At 49.9% G+C, this 22,174-nt stretch overlaps 1 protein-coding gene across 10 annotated transcripts in view; it reads right to left on the bottom strand.

The window, feature by feature from the left end:
* MLLT10 (MLLT10 histone lysine methyltransferase DOT1L cofactor) overlaps nucleotides 1-22,174 on the bottom strand; it is a 280,838-nt gene that overhangs the window by 166,062 nt on the left and 92,602 nt on the right. For 8 of the 10 annotated variants that reach the window (XR_010787421.1, XM_066585480.1, XM_066585482.1 and 5 more), the window contains 2 exons: nucleotides 17,877-17,956; nucleotides 12,927-12,981 (listed from right to left, as the gene is read on the bottom strand). Coding sequence is in view for 8 of the 10 variants with exons in the window: in XM_066585480.1 (XP_066441577.1) it covers nucleotides 12,927-12,981; nucleotides 17,877-17,956 (135 nt within the window). In the remaining 2 variants the exon portion in view is untranslated. Of the gene's footprint in view, nucleotides 1-12,926; nucleotides 12,982-17,876; nucleotides 17,957-18,023; nucleotides 18,089-22,174 lie in introns of those variants that run through there. The other 2 variants (XM_066585489.1, XM_066585488.1) reach the window with 2 other exon arrangements.

Genomic DNA, 22,174 nt, shown 5'->3' with positions numbered 1-22,174 from the left:
AGAAGAACGATGGCACCGTCACGCTTCCTGATGGTCGGGCAAACAAACCTTCCTAGGTCCTGTATAAAAGGGTCTTATAGGGTCGTCTGGTTGGCAGACTATTTTTTAACTTTTAGATTTTAATTTTTGAAAAACGATAAAACCAGCGATACTGACCTGTTTGCTCCAGGAATCCAGCGCTGCAGCCCCGCGGTCCTCCTGGACTTTGCTATGGAACGCCACCCACCTGACTGCTGCAGCCAATCAGAGGCCACGGCAGTCGGGTGCTGTTCTGCCCGTATATCTGCTCAGATGCTGCAAATCATTGTGCCAGCGTAACAGCACTGACCGCCTTTGATTGGCTGCAGCAATTGGCCACAACAAAGACGAGGAGGACCGCGGCGGCTGCTGCAGTGCTGGATCACCGGGGCGGAGGAGGGCTCACTGCAGACACTTTTGTTATTTTAAACACTTTTAAAGCTAAAAAAAAAAAAAAAAAACTCATCCAGCAACCTGACAACCCTTTTAAAAGGGCTGTTTCATCAGGACAACGGGAACATGTGACCATTGCAGCCAATCACTGGCTTACTTCGGCTGCCAATTAGCTGCAGCGGTCACATGTCCTGCTGACACAGCCCGGCGGCAGAAAGTGGCGGGCAGAGAGTCATCAGGCAGCGCTGGGATGGCAGCGGCAGGGCATCGGGCGACACGAGGATGGATTATGGCAGCTTTTACTTTTTTTTTTTTACAGAGCATGGTGGGGCAGATATAAGAGAATATTTTAGGACTGCATCACCCCTTTAATTAAAGTGCTCAAGTTATTATTTGCTTTAATTCGCAGTGAAACGAGTACGGAAGGCTACCATGGATGAGACACGGATGCCATTTATAAGGACGCGGCTCTCTGTGGTCGCACTTTTTCCAATTGTGCCGCATCATTGATTTTACATTGCGCAAAACAAACGCCTGAAAAGCCTTTCATCACGGCCACGCAATCAGGGCGTCAGCGTTGTGAAAACTGCGTAGGTCAAGAGGAAGATTTCCTTAAGAAGTGAAGATACTTTCAGCTTTCTGGGGGAAGTTGTCTTTTGTTAGTAAACGATTAGCGGACCTCAGAATTTGGATGCGGCTAATATCCACCATTTTTAATATATTTTCACAAGTGATGCGCCCATTTCTTGCCAAAAATTTTTAAAAAACCGAACACCACTTACGGGTTCATGGCTTATAGGCATGTGCGGCGACTAACGGCCTCCTGCTATTCGGCTCAGAAATAATAACATTATACCGGCCACACAAAAAAACGTGCGGGAAATGCGGCCAATCTGCCGTAATATATTTCCATTCGCAGGGCCAAAAAGAATAATTTGATGGAAATCCACAGGCAATTTAGACTCCAGCTATTTCAATGAAATATACATAGCCGGTGGCGAAGTCCAAATGCGCTGCCACCAGGCGCCATTTCTCCGTAGTCATTCCAGTGTAATTAATACTACCCGTGAGTGCGAGCCTTCTTTAAACGGAGGGCAGAAGAATGGGGTTTAGCGCGCAGAGCTGCTTTAAATGAGCTCCAATATGTTGGATTATGAAGAAAATCAGCTTTCAGTCATAATGTGCGCGCTGTGCCTCCAGAATAGGCTATTGTGGCCCTGCCAGAAACAGCAGCACATTGCTGACTACTTTAATAGCCAAAATAATTCTGCAGGACTTGACGCGCGTCCAACTTCTGGTCCCCGAAGGTAAACATGGGCTTCGGTGGCAAAAGCAATAAGTCAATATACTTTTCAGTGTTCTGTTAAAACACATATGGGATTGTCTGGCGTTATCCGCTCGCTCGGCGGCGGGAGGAAATAGACGAGATACTTACAGATGTAAAACTCCTGCTTCCTAAAACAGGAATGTAATAACACAGAATGGCGCAAGCGAGATCAAGAAAATAAGCAAAGTATTAAAAGATCACAATTTTACCTTTATAAGGTAGAAAAAGCATAAATAGAAGCGCTCAAGTTTGTTAAATATACTAGTCAGACGCTTCTAGAAAGGCGGGTGGCAAACAAAAAAAAGGTGGCCACCAGTAGAGATCCCGCAGGTCTTCAGTTCAGCCTACTATGTAGAACACGGTACGGCTATGATCACACGGGGCAGCATGCTGCGCTATTTCACCAGAATTCTTTGCCAAAAAACAAGGCTGATGCGAATGACCCTCAAGAGGATCAGCCGCACAGGCAGTGTAACCGAACTGACTACTCCGTGATGGGATCGGGAATAGTAACCGATTGTTTCTGGGAAGACTGACAACCAAATACAAAAAGTATTTGGACAAAAATGTGAGAGAGCGCTCAGAATTCGATTTCTTGGCGTTTCTTATATTTTTTTCTTATTTCGGAAGGACATTCTCTATAAACGGATGGCGGCTCTGGTCTAGTAATAAAGATTTCCAGACAGCAAATAGCACACGCACCAGTTAACGCGCGGATACGAGAGGTTTCATTGCAACAAGCAGGATACTGCGATAACCACGATATTGTGCCTTTTTTGGGGGGGGGAGGCGGCGCTGAACTTTAGTTCTTACGGTCACATTTTATTAATATAGCGCCGCCATCTCTCTGCATACAAGTCCCTGAGTGAGCAGCAATCCAGCGGCCTGTTGAAAGTTCAGCAAGTTGTAGCAGACTTCCCCTAAGGCTGGGTTCTAACGGGACGAAAATCCCGCGGAAATCTTGGCCGCACCGAGAAACAGCAAGATTTCCGCAGGAAAGCCGCAGCTTCAAAACCCATGTTCCGCAGCAGGTTTTGTGGCGGTTCGGCCGTCTGCATTCCGCTGTGGCTCTCTCTCCCCATAAGAGTGAGGCCGTAGCAGATAAAAAAAAAAAAAAATAGACATGCCGCAGAACTGAATACCGCGCCGCATGTCAGTTTTGCTCGACTTCACCACAACGCATTTGCCGCCCTAATGTGGACGAGATTTTTGCAAAGGTTCACCACGTCTTGCTAATTCCAGGATTAGGAGCCTGCACAGAAATTCCACGGCAATCCCGTCCCGTGTGAACCCAGCCTAAATGTCATTGATGGCCGGATCCTTATGCAAACTCGTCTAGAAGATTTATAATTACTCATTACGCGGTTCCTGACGCTCATTGCCTTTTTTCCACAAAGAGCTCGTTAGCGCTCTTCAACATCATCTAACCAACGTGGATTTGGTCGGGTGATACAGAAAGCAATGGGGCAAACACTCAGATACTGATTGGACCAGAGACAGTGCACCACACCATGGAAAGTAAGAGCAAGGAAGTCAGGACAGTGAACTACAGGCAGAATGTTGGGCTTGCTACACTGCCCCTCCATGACAATGGATTGCAAACCGCAGAAAAATGGGGAAGACCACCTAAAATTCAGAATTTACAGACATGAAACGGGGTGCAAACTGCAGCAAATGAGGGTAAAGAGAACCTGGTGAATTTTAGAAAACTCCGGTGCGCTCTTAGGATGATCTCACACAAGTGTATTTTAATTGCGTATTACACGCGCATAATATGCAGTGAATGGAGTCAATGAAAGTATGAGTTCATTGCGTGTAATACGCACGTAAAAAATAACGCTACTGTACCATGTATGACATGAAATAGGGCCGTATTGTACACTATACACATGCGATTACATTGCGTATCTAGAGCATTTTTACGCCCCGACTGTCATTTAGGGTTTGTAGAAAAATATACTTATCTATTCGCAAACTAGGAGGGAAAAAAGCCTGATTGGTAGGAGTCTCAGTGATCCTGAGAATGGGGGTCCTGTGTACCCCTCTCCTGTCGCTGCATCCGCTGCAGGGACATCAGGAGGAATGGAGCGGCGGTCACACATGCATGGCGCCATTCCATTCATTTCAAAAGGGGCTGTAAGAAGTAGCGGGGCGCAAGCGCTCAGTTATCTGCGGCAGCCCCACTGAAGTTGGATGGAGCAGCACAATCCCCACATTCAGTCACCTCCACATTGCTGGGGGTGCAGCGGGCCCACTGGGGAGGAGGAAGGGGGGGGGGGGGGGACACAGGACACCATTCTCAGGATAGGAGGTGGTTTCAGTGGGAGACCCACACCAATCACGCTTTTTAGGTAGTAAAAGTATGTTTTGGTACAGCCCCTTTCACTTTTGCTCCAAACCAAAAGATGTGCAGTACAGGAAATAATGCTATTTAAAGGGGAAGCCCACTAGGGTCCCTGCAGTCTAATCATAGAGTATCCCAGTGCTGGAACCCTCAGTGAGCAGATGGAATAAGTGTTGAACTTCCCTGCAGCACCTCCACAGGGTAAATGGAGTATTACACAGTTTCTCATTAAATCAATTAGCTGTTCGTGTCATACAGGGACATGCCGTGCCCTGCAGTGCGGGGGATGCTTTTTTTTACTGCTCTTCGCTCTGGCCAATTGTCCTAAATGCAAGAATCTAAGGGATCATTAACGTTTCATATGACGCACGTAATAAAGACAGAATAAGCCCCACTGATTTGCACTGGAGTATTCACGCGATCATGATCGCAGCAGGTCCTATTATTGTAAATATTCACAGACTAAAAGTGCCCATTATAGTCTATGAGCTCGCGTAAATACGCAGGAAATACAGTTACGGGCGTATTCAATGGGCTTTTGTGCATGTTGGTAAGAAACAACGCTTAAAAAGAAAACAAAATGTGAAAAAAATGCATCACATGTGCAGGAAACACGCAAAAACAAAACCCCCATATGCCGTAAATGCGCCGGTGTGAATGAACTCTACCAGACCCCCTCACCCGGACCTCCTCCAGGGGGCGTTATGCCGTAAATGCTCCGGTGTGAATGAACTCTAACAGACCCCCTCACCCGGACCTCCTCCAGGGGGCGTCCACATAGTTTTCTGCAGCAGAGTTGCCCGTGTAACAGCGGCGCTGCAAACAACGTGGATGAGATTTCACGTAATTTCATACACCCGCAGTCGCTGCTGCCGGGGGCCGAAGACCCCAAAACCTGCTGGGCTCAATTATTGCTGAATTTTATTACAATTCAATAAGATGGATATTAAAAAAAAATGAAGAAAAGATAAAAGAAAACCTGCTGGTCGGCGTTTGACTTTCTGTAGTCCTGAGAGCGCTGATTGAAAACCTCTGACATGTAAGAACGGCGCGGCTCCCTGGCCTCCGACCAGCAGACGCACGTGGTAAATCCCGGTGAAGGCAGCTACACGACATTCCTGATCGCCGGCCAGATGGTTCGCATTTCACTAACAGTTTTTGTGTAGCAACAATCCAGTCCAGACATTAAAACGTACGAGGCCGCAGCAGCGCGGAAAGCGGGGAGGTTTATAGAGCTGCGGCGCTGCCAATCAGACGGCCGGCGTTACAAGGAGCGCACTGCGATTATATCGTGAGCGAATGCTGGACGATAAATGAAGGTGCTGCGCTTTCCTTAGAGAATCTTCCAATTCGCCATAGAATTTTCCACGTGAATTCCGCTTCTAAAAACCACATAAACATTTGTGTCGCTCTGCTGCGGTTTTTGCTGTGGATCTGTGCCAGGATTTAGTGTCCACCGTCAGGGCTAAATCTGCTCAGGATCCCCACTGATCAGCTGTGTGAAGTGAGAGCAGCAGTCAGGTGAGCGCCTCAGTCCATACCAGGCACAGCGCAGTGCATTGTATAGTGGCTGTGGCCAGTATTGCAGCTCAGTCCCTTCACCTGAATGAGCTGCTCTCAGGCCATGTGACCAATGAACGGGACATCACAAGTCTAGGAAAACCCTGCAGCGCTCACCCCAGTGCTGTGGTGTCTCGGTGTGCACTGCGCTCAGCTCTCTATTCCAAGGTCGGAGGAGCTGTGATGTAGGCCGAAATCCCCTATGGATGCGCAGCTGAATCCGCATCCAAATTCGTACCGTGCTGGAAAATTGCAGCTTTTCCGCCACATGTGAAGGTCCCCCCACGTTACGGCGCCACCAGTAGTCTCCATGCGGATAGGTTGTGCAAGTGATGCCGCCGACAACCCTGTTGGCAATACAGTTCCATGCGGTTGCCACTAATGAATTCAGTCTCGCTAGCTGTAAGCTGTTAAAGGGGCCGACCAAAAAACTGTGCGGCCATACACATCAGTTCATCAGTCAGCCGTACAGACCTACATCACTGGGAGGGTTGTCGGTCTGCTGCAACGTGGGACCGTACCCCCATACTGTATGGGGAAAATACTCTATTGACAGGAATGGTAAAGCCCAGTTGTCAATTTATTCATAAATTTCCAGGAGGAATAACAGGGATGGCACAATGCAAAGCTCTGAAGCAAGATGCAGCAGAATTGCAGGTACTTACTGGCATAGACTTGTCCGTTGCTCAATCACTTCCATCTTGGCCCAGAACCCCCCGACTCCTACTGTCGGCGACTACGTAAGTCCTGCCCCTATAATAACCGGTCCGCCGCAGCCACCGCTGTCCAGTTGTGTAGAGGGAGCATGTTCTTTGCAAACTAGAAAACCCCACATCTGGCTTCTTCCCAAAAACACAGAAACAACTTCCAAAGCTTGAAGGTACAAGTTGGAACAGAGATAAATCCCTTCCATCTGGCCGTATTATTCCTGCGGCTAATGAAGACAAAACGCTGATACATAATGAATACTATAAAAATGGGCTTTTCATAAACAGCATCTGGCATTTTTTCGCTCCCTTTTCACCTCGGCTCGTACTTTGGCAGGAAGGCCTGGAACAACATATGATGCATTGTGGGTCCATCAGGCTACGCGGGGATTAGCCAGCGATCCATCAGCTCCACGTGTTCCTGCATGTCTGCCGATCGGCTTCAGGGCGTTGTCCCTCCACAAGTCACGGAGGGCGCTCTCACACCCGCCTCTGGGATCCCACACACGGAGACTCATCCGCTCCACCAGACAGCGAGACTAGTAGGACGCTCTGCAGGTAAGCAGCGGGCGAAAACGGCAAGAAAAAGGGTTTTCTACAACTCATCATTATTACAGTCCGATTAGAGACGGCATTACAGACAAGCAGAAGAAACGCGTTGTATCACGGGGAGGGGGGGGCATCTTCAGGGTAACTTCACATAAACCTATCTGCGGTCGGCTTCACTTCGATCACCTAATGAGGAGAGCTGCAGATCCGCCTCAATGTGAGCCAAATCCATTACATGTGAAAGCCCCCTCATGCCACCTTCTGAGACGCCATCCGTGTGACGGCGCATATCTCCCCTGCTTGGCCGACTACATGCACTGTGTTGACAAAAGTATGGGACGCACATAGTGAAATCGGATTTTCTTCACATTTTCCATCCGGTGTTGGCCGTCTTTGGCCTCGGTGACTGCTGAATTCCCATAGGTGTGAGGAGGGATTTGCCTCCATTTCTGAAGGAGCTTCAGATACTTATGTGGGGGATGATGATGGGTGCGTTCATCTCAAAGGTGCCCGATGGGATTGAGATCCAGACTTTAGAACAGCAAAAATAGTAGCAGCATCAGATGGTGAATTTACAACAAATCATCCTTTATTGCTCCACAATGTAAAAAACAGGCAATGTTTCGACTGTAGGAAGTCTCTCTCAAGCCTCGAGAAAGACTTCCTATAGTTGAAACGTTGCCTGATTTTTACATTATTGAGCAATAAAGGATGATTTGTTTTAAATTCACCATCTGATGCTGCTACTATTTTTGCTGTTCTGGATACCATACGGGGACTGGAGGTCCATGGTCCCTTTGGTAGCTTTGCATTAAAGAAATACCTCTGCACTAAAGTGCATGCTCTGGAGTGCTGCGGGTTATCTATCTTGGAAATACGGAGATCTGGACTTTGGGACAATGAAGTTTCCAGACATTCTGCTCCCCACCCTGCGTGCTGTATGACATGGCACGCCGTCATGCTGGTGGAGCCACGGAGCTGTACCAGAGTATTACCACAGGGTGGGTGATGCCACATTGCCTAGGATGTCTCTGTACCCATTGGTATTGGGGGTAGACTTCACTATAACCAATGGCCTTAGTCCATCCCAGCAGAAACACCCCCACACCATAATGGAACCTCCTCTAAACCTCACTGTTGGGACGATGCAGTGATGAATAAGCCGCTCTCCAGGCGACCACCACACCCAAGTGACGCCAACCGATCGGAAGATGGTGTCCTGTGAGTCAGTTGTCCACAACACTTGCTTCCACTCACTTACAGTCCGTCGCTCCAAGCCCCATTGTAGGTGCCGCTGTGCATTCCGCTCGTCCGTAGTAATCCTTCACATGCCGTTCCCTACGGAGGGTTCCAGTACTCATGCATGTTCCAATGTCCTGTGAGACCCCTGAGCGAGGGCAGACGATGTGTGTGATGTCTTCACAGCTCCTACAAGGCTTCATTGTCCACGTTTTGTCAGTTTAAGAGGTCTTCCTGAACATGGCGGCACCGCACACACCGGATGGTCTCCATCTCCCAATGACATGGCCAACAGTGGACTCTGGAAGGTCCAGAAGCTGCGATGTCTGTACTGATTGGTTGGTGACATCCCACCACCAGACCCCGTTGCCAGCTCTACTCCTGGTGACCCCCCCCCCCCCCCTCCAGTCCCCATTGTCAGCTCCACACCTGGTAACGTCCCCCAGCCAGAACCAGTTGTCAGCTGCACACCTGGGGGCATCCCCCCGCCAGACCCCGTTCTCAGCTCTACACCTGGTGACATCCCCCCACCAGATCTCGTTTTTAGCTCTACACTTGGTGACATCCCACCACCAGACCCCTATGTCAGCTCTACACCTGATGACATCCCCCCGCCAGACCCCGTTGTCGGCTCTACACCTGGTGATGACCCCCCGCCAGACCCCGTTGTCGGCTCTACACCTGATGACATCCCCCACCCACTGGACCCAGTTGTCAGCTCTACATCTGGTGACATATTCCCCCACTGGATCCTGTTGTCAGCTCTACACCTGGTGACATCCCCCCGCCAGACCCCGTTGTCAGCTCTACACCTGGTGACATCCCTCCACCAGACCCCATTGTCAGCTCTACACCTGGTGACATCCCCACCACCAGACCCCATTGTCAGCTCTACCCCTGGTGACATCCCACTACCAGACCCCATTGTCAGCTCTACCCCTGGTGACATCCCACCACCAGACCCCATTGTCAGCTCTACCCCTGGTGACATCCCACCACCAGACCCCATTGTCAGCTCTACCCCTGGTGACATCCCACCACCAGACCCCATTGTCAGCTCTACCCCTGGTGACATCCCCCCACCAGACCCCATTGTCAGCTCTACCCCTGGTGACATCCCCCCACCAGACCCCATTGTCAGCTCTACCCCTGGTGACATCCCCCCACCAGACCCCATTGTCAGCTCTACCCCTGGTGACATCCCCCCACCAGACCCCATTGTCAGCTCTACCCCTGGTGACATCCCCCCACCAGACCCCATTGTCAGCTCTACCCCTGGTGACATCCCCCCACCAGACCCCATTGTCAGCTCTACACCTGCTGACATCCCTTCACCAGACCGTTATCAGCTCTACACCTGGTGACATCCCACCACCAGACCCTGTTGTCAGCTCTACACCTGGTGATATCCCCCACCAGACCCTGCTGTCAGCTCTACACCTGGTGACATCCCATCACCAGACCGCGTTGTCAGCTCTACACCTGGTGACATCCCCCCACCAGACCCCATTGTCAGCTCTACACCTGGTGACATCCCCCACCAGACCTTGTTGTCAGCTCTACACCTGGTGACATCCCTCCACTAGACCCCATTGTCAGCTCTACACCTGGTGACATCCCCCACCAGACCCCATTGTCAGCTCTACACCTGGTGACATCCCCCACCAGACCCCGTTGTCAGCTCTACACCTGGTGACATCCCTCCACTAGACCAAGTTGTCAGCTCTACACCTGGTGACATCCCACCACCAGACCTCGTTGTCAGCTCTACACCTGGTGACATCCCTCCACTAGACCAAGTTGTCAACTCTACACCTGGTGACATCCCCCCACCAGACCAAGTTGTCAGCTGTACACCTGGTGACATCCCCCCACCAGACCCCGTTGTCAGTTCTACACCTGGTGACATCTGATGGTTTCTGTACTGTCAGGGTGGAAACCAGGCGCCGTTTGTCACCCGCCCCGTACCATTCCTACAGTGAAGCCTGGTGGTGGAGCATCATGCTGGGGAAGGGAGACCGGTCAGGGTGGATGAAAAGCTGAGATAGTCGTTTGTAGAAGGTTTAGACAAGCAGATCATCACTGACTATCGCTCTCCTTCATATTCTATGTATATGCGCAGCGAGAAGTCAGCGAACTATCAGGCTGTAGCTGAGAGACAAACAAAAAGTGAACAGAAAGTGCACAACGGCTGGCGTTTCGGCGTGACGATTATCGCGCACTTCCAGACGTTTGAGCGGCAATCGTTATGTGTAAATGGGCCTTAACCCACTGAATGTACGGGACAGACAGGGAGCATTGCGACGTCCGTGCGGTGGACAGACCCTTTAATAAACTCCGCACTAGCTGTTAGAACTTAACCCCGTCCTGACACGTTCAGAGTCCAGCCACCCAGATCACAGCACTGATGACATAACCTCCCACAGATGAAAGCCCCGAACGCTCTCAAGCGCCAATTACGTTTTTAAATATCAGATGATTGGTTACTATGTAAACGGACTTATTATGAAGCGTGCGAGATGATAAGATTAGTCTCGTCACGTCGGTAACCTCCACGCCCGGTTTGCTGCTTTTCCTGCATATATTGGAGAGGGTCTAAGACTCACGAGCTTTCACGTAGGACGCGAGCTTCACGGAGGGCGTTGGAAGGGAAAAAAAATAAAAAAAGCCGCTTTCTTTAAAGTGAATCACAGCAAGCAGCCGACATTACAGACATGCGTTCCTCTTCACATACGGATGGCGCGCCGTCTCCACGTTTATCCCCGAGTGCGACCAAATCTCTGAGCGCAGGCGTCGACGTCACGGAGTTACAGCTAAAAACGTGATTTCTCTTTTTCATCTCGCTTTATGTAGACGCACTACGGAATGGCGCAAATGACAACGAGCTGATCGCTCTAAGGTCTTATTTAGATGGGCGTGTCCCATTTTGGGCTGCCAAAAATGAACGGATTGTAATCCATGTGCGTCCGTGTGACGTCCGGGCGCATTTCATTTTTTTTTTTTTTTACTTTTGTTTGTCATCAGATTTTTTGCATACAAAAAAAAACGGAAGGAGGCGCAATTTTTCCCATCATTGCTTAACAATTCGTGAAAAAAGTGCGCACAGCTGTCATTCTTGCGCGTTCCTTTTTACGTTGCACTCATTGACTTGAATCGGCGACTGCGATGGATGAAATCGGCCGGAGCGGGACATGCGGTGATTATTCCGTTACGTTACTGTGGGGGTCACTTCATTCCTCACACTGACCTTAGAATGAACGCAGTGCTGGCTCAGCACGCATGGCCGCCGGTCCATTCACTTCAATGGGGCAGATGGGGCTGACGGAACTACCCGAATGTTTGCCACTTGCCCATCTCTGCAGTCCAATGGAAAATGAATAGCGCGGCGAGCCTGTGTCACCAGCGCCCCATTCAGTCTCCTCCTCACTGCGGGGGTTAAAGGGATAAAGGACCCCCATTCTCGGGATCGGTGGAGAGACCCTCATGATCAGCAAGTTATCCCTCTCCTGTGATACGACCCCTTTAAAATGCAGGTGAGAATAGCGCTGCATGCGGCGCTACTGTGTCCTGTAAAATGCTGGACAGACAAACAGACAGAATGGACCCCGTTACAATTAATGGGGGTCCGTTCGCACAGTCTAGTGCCATCATTACACGGATTAGCTTGGCAAGCGGTTTCTGCTTTTCTGATCCCCACAACAGAGCAGGAAAATGGGAACCAAAATGCTGATGTGAATGAGACCCGCGAGTTGTGTTCACAAAGGTTATTTTCCCGTGCGAGTTATGTCCAGTTCCAAGATGGCCTCAACTCGCAAGGGAACGCCACGCGAGTGCAATGTTGTTTTAACGCAGGTTACTATGGGGACCACATGAAGAAAAAAAACAAAAAACAGGAAGGGTAGAGAAGAGAAAAAAACACGAAAATAGCAAGAAAGACGCACGGAAAAAAGGTCAGTTTATTCTAATGACCAAAATGGCCCGTGTGGATGCAGAATAAGTGAAACAGCCGACCAGAGCCGCACACCGGTCCCGATTCTCCAGCGCTACATACCGAGGATGTATTCATGATACCCGTCTCTAATCACTAGGGCTCCGCCCTCTCTCCGCCATAACCAGCCACACCCACATGCAGTTTTGCTACACAGCGCCATTCCCAGCAACGTCTAAGAATTACAACCCAAGTCTAGTCACTTGAATGGGACAACACTGCAATACCGAACACAGAGACGGCGAAGACGATGGTGACGTGCAGTAGGGAGCCACGTATACAATGTAGAGGCAGCAGCGCCAAGAGGCGGAGCCCTGCAATCCAATCTAAAATGCGTAGCTTATCATAAGGACAAATCTAGACCATCCCTTTAAATGGGTTGTATCAAACTTACAAATTATCTCCTATCCACAAGATAGGGGGTAACCTGCTGATCGGTGGGGGTCCCACCACTGAGACCCCGCTGATCGAGAATGGAGGTCCCGTGTCCCCGTCCTCCTCACCGCAGACTTACTGCAACCCCCCAGCAGGGAGAAGACGACTGAATGAAGCGCTGGTCACACTAGCACTCTATCCATCTTCAATGGGAATGTCGAGATACCCGAGCGACACCCCACAGGAATGAATGGAGCGCTGATAGTGCATGGTCGGCCAGCGCTCCCTTCACACGGAGGAGTGACCCCCGCAGTGACAGGCAGGGTGCAGGAATAGATGGGGGGATAACTTGTCACTTTGGTACAACCCCTTTAATGATGTATGAACAAACTGCCCCTGAACGACATGACAGCCACTTTAACTTACCTCCATTGTCCGTACGCTTTAACGCTCCATCCTTATGAGGACACAATTCACATCTCTGGGGAAAGAAAAGATGTAGAAACAAGGATTAGACATGTGACGTCCGACCTTTAGACATATCATATGTACCTATCGCACTGCGATACGCGCCGCGGCTTTCTGGCCTGCCAACACGGTATCAGCGAGAAGTTGGGAAACTTTCTACTATCAATTACTCATTGCTGATAGGGAATAGAAACTACTTTGCTTCCATTCGGAGGCAAACTAGTCCCGTGCTGACAGCGGCCGTTGGCAGCGGGTGTCAGCCGTTTCCAGCAAGTTGGGCACCCATCCAGTCACAGGATAGGTCATCAATAGAGGATCAGATAGGTGACCAATACAGGATCGGAGGGGTTCTATTGTCCGGCACGCTGACGAATAGGACCCGGAACGGCGATATATGCTTCCTGCCAAAATCGGCTGAGTGGACAAGAGCGCCAGCCCGACGAACAGCTGATCAGCATTGGTGGTGGATAGCTGCCAATCTACTAATGATAACCTATCCTGAGGAGAGGCCAACCCCTTTAAGGGGGTATTCCACGGATAGACCGGTTTTATCAAGTTTTTACCCATCCACTGGATGGGTGAAAATTGATAGATTGGTGGGGGTCTGTCCACTAGGAACCCCACTAATCCCAAGAGCAGGGGTCCCGTTTCCACATTCCTCCACACTTCCAGGCGGCCTCTCCCACCTGCAGGGCCATCATTGAACAGACCGTTGGCAGTTCATGCACAGATGCCGCTCGGTACATTTCGATGGGGCTCACAGGAATAACTGAGCACTTTGTACTCCACTATTTCTGACAGTTCCATTGAAAATGAATGAAGCGGCTCTGAGCTGTATGATTGCTGCTCCAAGGAATGTGCAAACGGTCGGCCCCAACTATGTTCTTGGGATCAGTGGGAATATGAAAAAACATCCTATGTCCAGAATACCCCTTTAAGTGGTTCTGATCGGCAGCGCCCTATACACCGCCACCCCCGATAGGTGCCGCCGCCACCCCCGATAGGTGCCACCGCCACCCCCGATAGGTGCCACCACCTCCACATGCCTCCCACTGGATATTTTTCTCCCTAAAGACAGTCAGGATCGAATGCTACAAAGATGGAAACATTTTATGGCAAGTTGTCCAGAAATCAGGATCCGCATCTATCCTATACACTCAACCGGAAAAACAGCAAAAAGCAAGAATAACTTTGTGGTTGGAGGATCGGAGCCCCCGGGGAGAAGGCCGGGGCAACGAGGTATTAGGAAGGTCTGTGCATGATCTTGTGAGCAGACTGCGCCGTTTTAATCACGTTCCCGAGGCGCCGCTTCTCTTCTTATTCCGAGCTTTCTAATAGGTTGTTACTACTGTCCCAACACTGCTGGAGGCCAGACAATAAAGCCGCATTATGTAATGGAGAAACACAAATGCAGGACTGCGACATGAGGTTTACAAACAAGCATGAAATGTAAAAACAGCCATTAATATTCACTGGGCCGGACGGACCCGCCGCGTCCTGCGAGACGCTTCCCTCCCGGCCGCCTTTCTTACACGTACAGCTTCTCCCGTCAACCACAGATCTAATGATTAGGTCGTATTCACATGGACGATATTCTCATGTGCGTTTTGTGCGTTGCGAGACGCCAAGACTCTCACGGAAATACAACCCGTTATTTGCAATAAGTGTATTTACGTACATGCGGCATTTTTCTCTCGCAGTGATGTCACGGTATGCAAAAGTTGCAGCGTGTTCCGCAGAAGGCTCACCCGTTCTTTCCTATCACACCAGCGTGCACACGCCAGTTTCTCGCGATTTTTAAATTTCACATGCGTGAAAATCATATGTTCAGCGATACGATATATTTTTCTCCCACCTGCAGGCACATTGGCTTCTACCTCATGGGGGAGGGGGGGGGAGTTGCCTTCCTCTGGATCAACATAATAGGCTAAACTGCATGGACATGGGGCTTTTTCGGCCTTACATGCCATGTTACTATGTATAAACAATCGTACCGACCCCACAGAGAAGAATGATGCCATTTTTGCCACAGTATGTACGCTGTAAAAACAAGACCCCCAAAAGATGGCAGAATTGGGTTTTTTCTCCATTCCACTTTACTTAGAAATCTTTAAAGCTTTCAGTACATTAAAAGTTACCATTGAAAACCATAATTTGTCCTGCAAACAACAACGACCCTCCGGCAGCGACATAGACAGGAAGTAGGAGAAGAAACCAAGAAAAGGGGGCCACATCATTAAGTGCGATGTCCCTGGTGGTCCTCTAGAAGTGGATGGAGGAGGCGGCCGCCATTGCCAGTACTTCAGGGCATACTGGAGTTAGACTCTTCGATCGGTGGGAGGTCTTGTGGTTGGACTCCCACCGATCGGTAAGTTATCCCCTATTCTGCAGGTAACTAGCCGAGATGGGACAACCCCTTTAATGTATTTAAAAGGGCGTCACACGTTGTATTTACACAGGACCATGAAACAATGGAGGATCATTTAGGCCGGGGTCACACGGGACGGAAATCTTACGGAATGACCGCACCGAAAAAACATGAGATTTCCACGGGATAAGCACAGCTTCAAAACTCGCGGCCTTTCGCCATGGGTTTTGGAGCGATTTCGCCGTCGGCATTCCGCTGCGGCTCCCCCCTCCCCCCCATAGACAGGAGAGAGGCCAAAGCAAAAACAACAAAAAAACTGACATGCTGTAGAATTGAATTACGCACCGCAGGTCAGTTTTTGCAGTCATTATGCAGCCATTCCCCCCAGTATATACAAGTCTGCTAGTGTTATCTTGGTTATTCCTTTTTGTCCAAGACTCCCGTCCTCCTCAGATGGTCATGTGATCTCAGTTCTGACCCGCTCAGATCTACTTGGGGTTAGTAGTTCAGTTTCTAGTCAGTTTCTCAGTCTGTTCTTGCTGCTACATGGGTCAACCACAGAAGGTGGACACAGACAGTCCTATCACAGTTACTGATGATGATCACACGGCTCCCGTCACAGAGGTATAATAGAGATCACAGCTGTAGCGTAATTAGGTTAATGTAGAATATAATGATAATTAATTTCCCCCCAGCAGACAGAAATTGTACATCTTCTAGCTAATGCTGTGCTAATGGATCATGAGATTGATGTGAAACTGAAAGTAAAAACAATCTCAGCATCAAGTTGGTGCCTGATATGCATCAGACAGGCGGCTGCATTGCAGAAAAGTGGCCGGAATGCACAGAGATCTGCAGTGTGCGACTGGGGAGGGGGATCAGACATGAAAGTTGCCCTTTAATACCCCCTATAGTGGTGTTGTAGGGAAACTCAACATTTGTCATCAGCTGAGCGCTATGGATTAGAAGCAGAAGACCTGGTGGTTAATGCATCATAAAAGAGCCGCTTTAACAAAAAGAGCCCAGAGCAGACCTCATTAAAGGAAGGAACAAAAGTAACACCTTCTTGTAACAGTGACTTAACTCCTCCCCCTTGTGAAGTACAGGTACGTCAGAGAGGTACAGCCGCTGCTGGCAGTTTCTGACAGCTAACAACTGCCATGATGGTAACCAGCAACTTTCGTGGCTGTTTGACAGCTTACATGCGCGGTCAATCCTGACTGTTGCATGTGATCTGTCACCCAGAGGAAGCGGGGGCTGCCTCCGACTCACCATCACCCCCCAATTAAACTGCTGGTGGTTGGGCCTAGCCCAGTGAAGGCCCGCAGGTTGCCATGTATCCAAACATATTAAGCCTTGTCTATGGCAGGACTTAATATGTGAAAGCCAAAAACCCCCCTGTGCAGATGTGCTGAGCTAATCGAGACCCCCAGAGATCTGCATCTGTAACTACTACCAACGGCGGCACCACAAGGTATTGACTTTCAGGGGGTGAATACTTCTGCACATTAAAGTCCTCTGCCCATTGTCTTAAAGGGAACCTGTTGTGCAGCTTTTTTATGCTGAGGACAACAGAGACCGACTTGCTCCGTCCAGCAGTTGGTCATATATGGGGCGACGTGTACTAGATGCGGAGCACGTAGGCCGATCTCACAAGGACAGGTCGGACTCCGCATGCAAGAGCCCGCAGCAGAATCTGGCCCAGACCGCGGCTGGTGACCCTGCGCACCCGTCTTCCTTCTTCATCTTCTGTATTGCGGATGACTGTCACAGTCTGCCGTTGGTCATGCGTACTACAGATTTTTTTCTTCAAATCTCTGTTTTTCCCGCGCCGTCGCTAGGCAATGACATAAGTACCCGCGACCTATCTGCAATCTCAATGGGTCGCAGGTCGAGCGGCTTTTATTGACTCCAATGGAAGCAGTCTGTGCGGAATCCCCAAGAGAATATGCTGAGATTTTATTTCCGCGAGCAGAACTCGCAGTCGCTGTCCGTTCATGTGAGCCGACATGCGAATGTTATACTGTTTTACTAATTGCGGAATACCGCGGATCGTCCGCAGGGGTGACGATCGCAGACCCCGCAATTCAAACCCGCTCATGTGAGACTGGCCTTACTGCACCGAGCGAGAGAGGAGTCAAAGTGCCCGGCATGTTGTGTAAATTAAGTGGGACAAACCCCCCCCAAAAATGCATTTCAATTCCAGTTTGCAATGCAACCAAACAGGAAAAGCAGCAATGAGGCGCGAGTCCACGTGCGCGGCTCCGTCCATCCAGGGCTGGATTAGGAAGTTCTAGCATATCTGGAATCTCAGGAAAGTCTGTGATTCCCAGTACTTTCTGCCACCCTGCAGCCCCCCGCCGCTCGGGATCCAGTAAAACCCGTTGCTGACCCCCGTGACGGGACACGTGGAGATATTAGTTCTGACAGCTCGCCCCTCTGTCTATCATGTTGTCGACACGTGAAGCGCCTGCATGTACAAGCCTCAGAACGGTAACACATCCGAACATGAACTGCGCAGCAGACATAGACTGACTCACCACTCTGGCCGCTCTTTCCTGGGATTCGCATTTTCTACAAAACCAGGGCCCGGTCGGCACTTGCACTATGCCGTAACAAGCTGTGGATGAACACACAAAGTTAGTGGATGGATGACGTTCCCAACCGCCCCGTCGCTGCCGACACACCTGCAACCCACTACAGCACGAGACACACCGGCGCCCTGTTAGTACCCCTCCCGCACGGCGCCCCCTGGGCACGCTACCCCAACGTGGCACTCTCATGTATGGGGGATCTACAGGACAAGACATGGGAATCCTTCCTGGTCACCTGAGAAAAAGTGTGCAGTGCCAGAGGAGCCTGACAAACACAGTGCGGCTGTGCAGGGAGGAGTCCGCAGCTCTCGCACCTCCCTGCCGGGCCCAGCACACAGCAAAACAAAGCAGCCCTCTCCCTGCCAGAGGGGTGCAGTCAGGTAGCGGGGGAGGGGCGCCTGCGAAGGAATGCCTTCACCTCCTACACAAGAACAAAGGTCTTCTCCTCGGGCCGCGTTCACACCGCCGCGGTTTCTGTCTGCATTACATCCGTATTTTTTACGGCCTTAATACAGACGGTGTAAACCCCACTGCGGTGACCATTTTTTATGTGCGTAGAAAAAAAATTGCAGCATGTGGTACTTTGGACGAACTTGCCCAGCGAAGTCTATGGGATCAAGTAAAAACGCAGGAAATACGCGGTTCTGTGCATATTCACTGCGCGCTTTATGCATAACGCAAAGGTAAAAAAATAGTAACATCAATTCCTCCTTTTTGCATTTTTTTTTGCCGCGTGCGTGAAAAACGTAAGATTCACATAAAATGCATGTGTGCCAAAAGTGCACTAAACGCGCGCACATTAGCACTGAACATGGAAGTGCGTTGCGGCCTGACCGCGGGGCTCCTGACCCGAACTCCGAACATCATAGTATTGCTATACTGCTTGGAGTTCTGGTCAGGAGATTCGCACTCCGGCCGAGACGCACTTCCGTATTACAGACGCAAAAACGGAGTCAAAATACAGCGGTGCACTCGTGGCTCCGGCGTCCTCCACATTGGCGCCACGGATTGTGACATCCATTGTGAAACGGAACTTGCTGGCAGGATGGATCAGTCTTAAGACAGAACGGACGGAAGCGACTACGATGGCGGCTCCGCACATCTCGGATACACTGAGGATTTCACGCTGCAGTGTAACCAACCCCGTCCACGTACCGCGGGAACATCCGCAGCAGCAAAGAGTCGTACGGCGGGTGTTAACGAATACGGCACGCTGCAATGTGGTCGAAATGTCGCGGGTTTCCACAGCGCAATTCATTTGGTGTAATGAGTTCATTCCGAAGTGAAATCCGCACCCAAACCCACACGTGCGGTTTGCGATGGATCTTCCCCGTGGCGCGTGCATAGATTCCATCGGGGTCCACTCCGTATCCGGCCAGCGTTTCACCACGAGATGCCGCACTATCCCATCCTGTATTTAATGGCCGTCAGCGACAGGCTCCGAACAGGTCTTATGTCTGCGGCGGCGATTCTTTTGGGGTCTCCCATCCAGATCTGCCCCCAAATCCTGGATGAAACACAGCAGCAGCGTACGACGGACACCGGATGGAACTCATTATAGCCAATGGGGTCCGTCCAGCCGCAGATAGGATGGATTGGGTTTTCCGTTTTTCTGTCCCCATAACGGAACAGGACAATAGAAAACTGAAGACAGATGTGAATGGAGCCCAAGAGGTTCAGTACTGCCCCCCGGCCGGATACACGTGTTACTACACTGCAACTGCAGTAAGCACAATATACAGATCTGTCCAAAGACGGCTGAAACGGTATTGCTAAAAATCAATAAAGACCTAAAGATACTCTAAATGTATGACTTCTATTCTGAGAACAGGAGGTAGGTGACCCTTCAGCCACCCAAACACCTCCAGCGCCGTCGAGTTGTTTCCACCAGCGGCCCCATACAGACCAATGGTTGGCTCAGCCGGATGGGGGGGGGGGGGGCTGGTGCTCCATGGGACGGTCGCCGGAGGTCCACGACTTGTTATAGGTGGGGCGACAACTGGCCATCTGAGCATGGGCAGCCTAAAGGGCCAAACCCACTGCTACTAACAGATTGGCGACCTAGCGCTCCGCTCAATGCATTTAGGGGCGGGTTTGTCCCTTCCGTTCTTGTGGATGGATAATAAAGCTGTGCGCCATTTCTGTGAGGTGTTACTTTTGGGTGGTTTATGGACATTGGCGGTTCTCATCAAACACCACTTAATGAAATGAGACACTGAGAAACTGAGGAATTGGCAATGAAGAAGGACGCAGGAGCTTCCAGGGACTTTTTTTCCTCTTAAGTGGGATTTACGATGTGTGACACATTGATAAGTAATCGTTTTCGCTTTCGCTGGCTTTCTATAAGTTGTCTGGGACTTTTACTGTTGAAAACATATCCTTAAGGTCATCAACAGAGGATCAGTGGTGGTCCGCCACTCAGTAACTGATCCCTGGGCCTGCTGTCCGCATTGACAGCACTGCCCATATTGCAGTACCAAACCGGACCACTGCGATACGGACAGTGCTGTCCGCTTCCAGCTCGGTCCACACTGACAGCAGCCCAGTGATCAGCTGGGATCCCCAGCAGCAGACCTCCGTCGATTAGCTATGACGCATCCTGAGGATAGGTCATCAACAGACAACCCCTCTAATGAGCCCGTGCTTCCAGCTGGCATGGTACGACAATGATTCTATTGTTCTGCCCAGAAAGAAATAGCACACGTGAACAGCACCCACGATCAGAAGACGATTGGCTGAAAGCATGTGCTTAAAGGGATAACCACCAAATATGCCATAAAAACCTGACTGATCAGGGTCCTGCATCTGGAACCCTCATCGATCTTCAGTAGGGTGTCCGACCACCCCCAGACCAACCGTGGAAACAGCCAAGTGGGCAGCCTTACACCTTGTAACATCCATCACTTCAATGGAGCTACAAAGTGTAGCAAAGAAACCGTAAAGTGAAGCCCACTTGGAGTTCAGAGCCATATTCTCTCCATGATGAGCCACCAAGATGGGAATATCCCTTTAAGAGAAAACCTGTCCCAGCCTCGGGTAGCATGCGCATTTAACTGCTAATTGCCCGTCTCTACGTAACTTAAAACAATGGTAAGTTGAGGGGCAGACCAGTAACTGGAGGTGAGACATGCGCACGGACCGCCTGCGGGAACCCTAAACACTAGTAGACAGTTTAGAGCAAAGTGCAGGGGTTTTATTTTTTTTGTTTGTAGCACGAAAACAAGAACCTCCGAAGCCAAGAGCCCACGACTGTAGTCAGGAGTAGCAGATAGAAGCTTTTGGGGGTCAGACACGCGCACCACCTCTCCAGTCATTTCTATAGGACTATCAGAAATGACTGAGTACAAGTGCGTGGAGTGGCGGGGTGCGTGTGCCACCTCCATTCATGGGGGTCCTCCATGATGCCCATTCTCAGTAGGGGTCCTGGCAGTCAGACATCCACAACGCCTTCGTAGACCTCATAGACCTCTCCTGCCCTTCCAAAGCCAAGTTCAGACAAGCTGTTCTTCCAACCAGCTGCCCCCAATATCGACGCCCTCCAATCGGACATTTATATCGTATCCTATGGAGAGGCGATGTCAATTCAGGAAACACCCCTATGAGACCACCCAAAAATAGTGCTTTCAAATGTGGTCTTGTACGTGGGTGGTCTTCTCAGAGAAGAGGCCAATAGGCAGAATATATGGTGGGATTGAAAATCTGTGAGAGGAAGTCTGGTCTGGAGAGGGGGGGGGGGTCTTCTTAAAGATGGTCTTTTAGAGAGATTCCCCTCTACCATCCCTTGAATCTTCCTCTTAAAAAGAGTCTACCCCGCAGTTTAACCCCTTGAGGACGTGACCTATTTTGGAGTTAAGGGTGCGACTATTTTTTGGGGGGGGGGGTTCGTCTTCCCTTTCCAGAAGCCATAATGTTTTTATTTTTCCATGGCCGGAGCTCCGTGAGGGTTTGTCTTTTGTGCGATGAGCTATAGTTTTCATTGGTATCATTTTGGTGTACAAACTGCTTTTTTTGATCACTTTTATTTTTTGGGGAGGCAAAATAACAGGAAAAAGTATTTTGGCTTCTCTTTTTTTTTTTTTTTTTTTTTTTTTTAATAACAGCGTTTGCCGTACAGAATAAAAAGTGTGTTCACGTTTTTGTGTTAAACAATTTTTTTTAAAATTTTGGGTGATTTTTTAAAATTTTCAATCACAATCCATATATTTTTGAAAAAAAACTTTTCATCCTTGAACGACGGCCCATTT

The sequence above is a fragment of the Eleutherodactylus coqui genome, chromosome 12 (assembly GCF_035609145.1).
Source record: "Eleutherodactylus coqui strain aEleCoq1 chromosome 12, aEleCoq1.hap1, whole genome shotgun sequence".
Lineage (NCBI taxonomy): Eukaryota > Metazoa > Chordata > Amphibia > Anura > Eleutherodactylidae > Eleutherodactylus > Eleutherodactylus coqui.
Note: the sequence above shows the minus strand (reverse complement) of the source record. Positions and strands in the feature narration are given on the sequence as shown.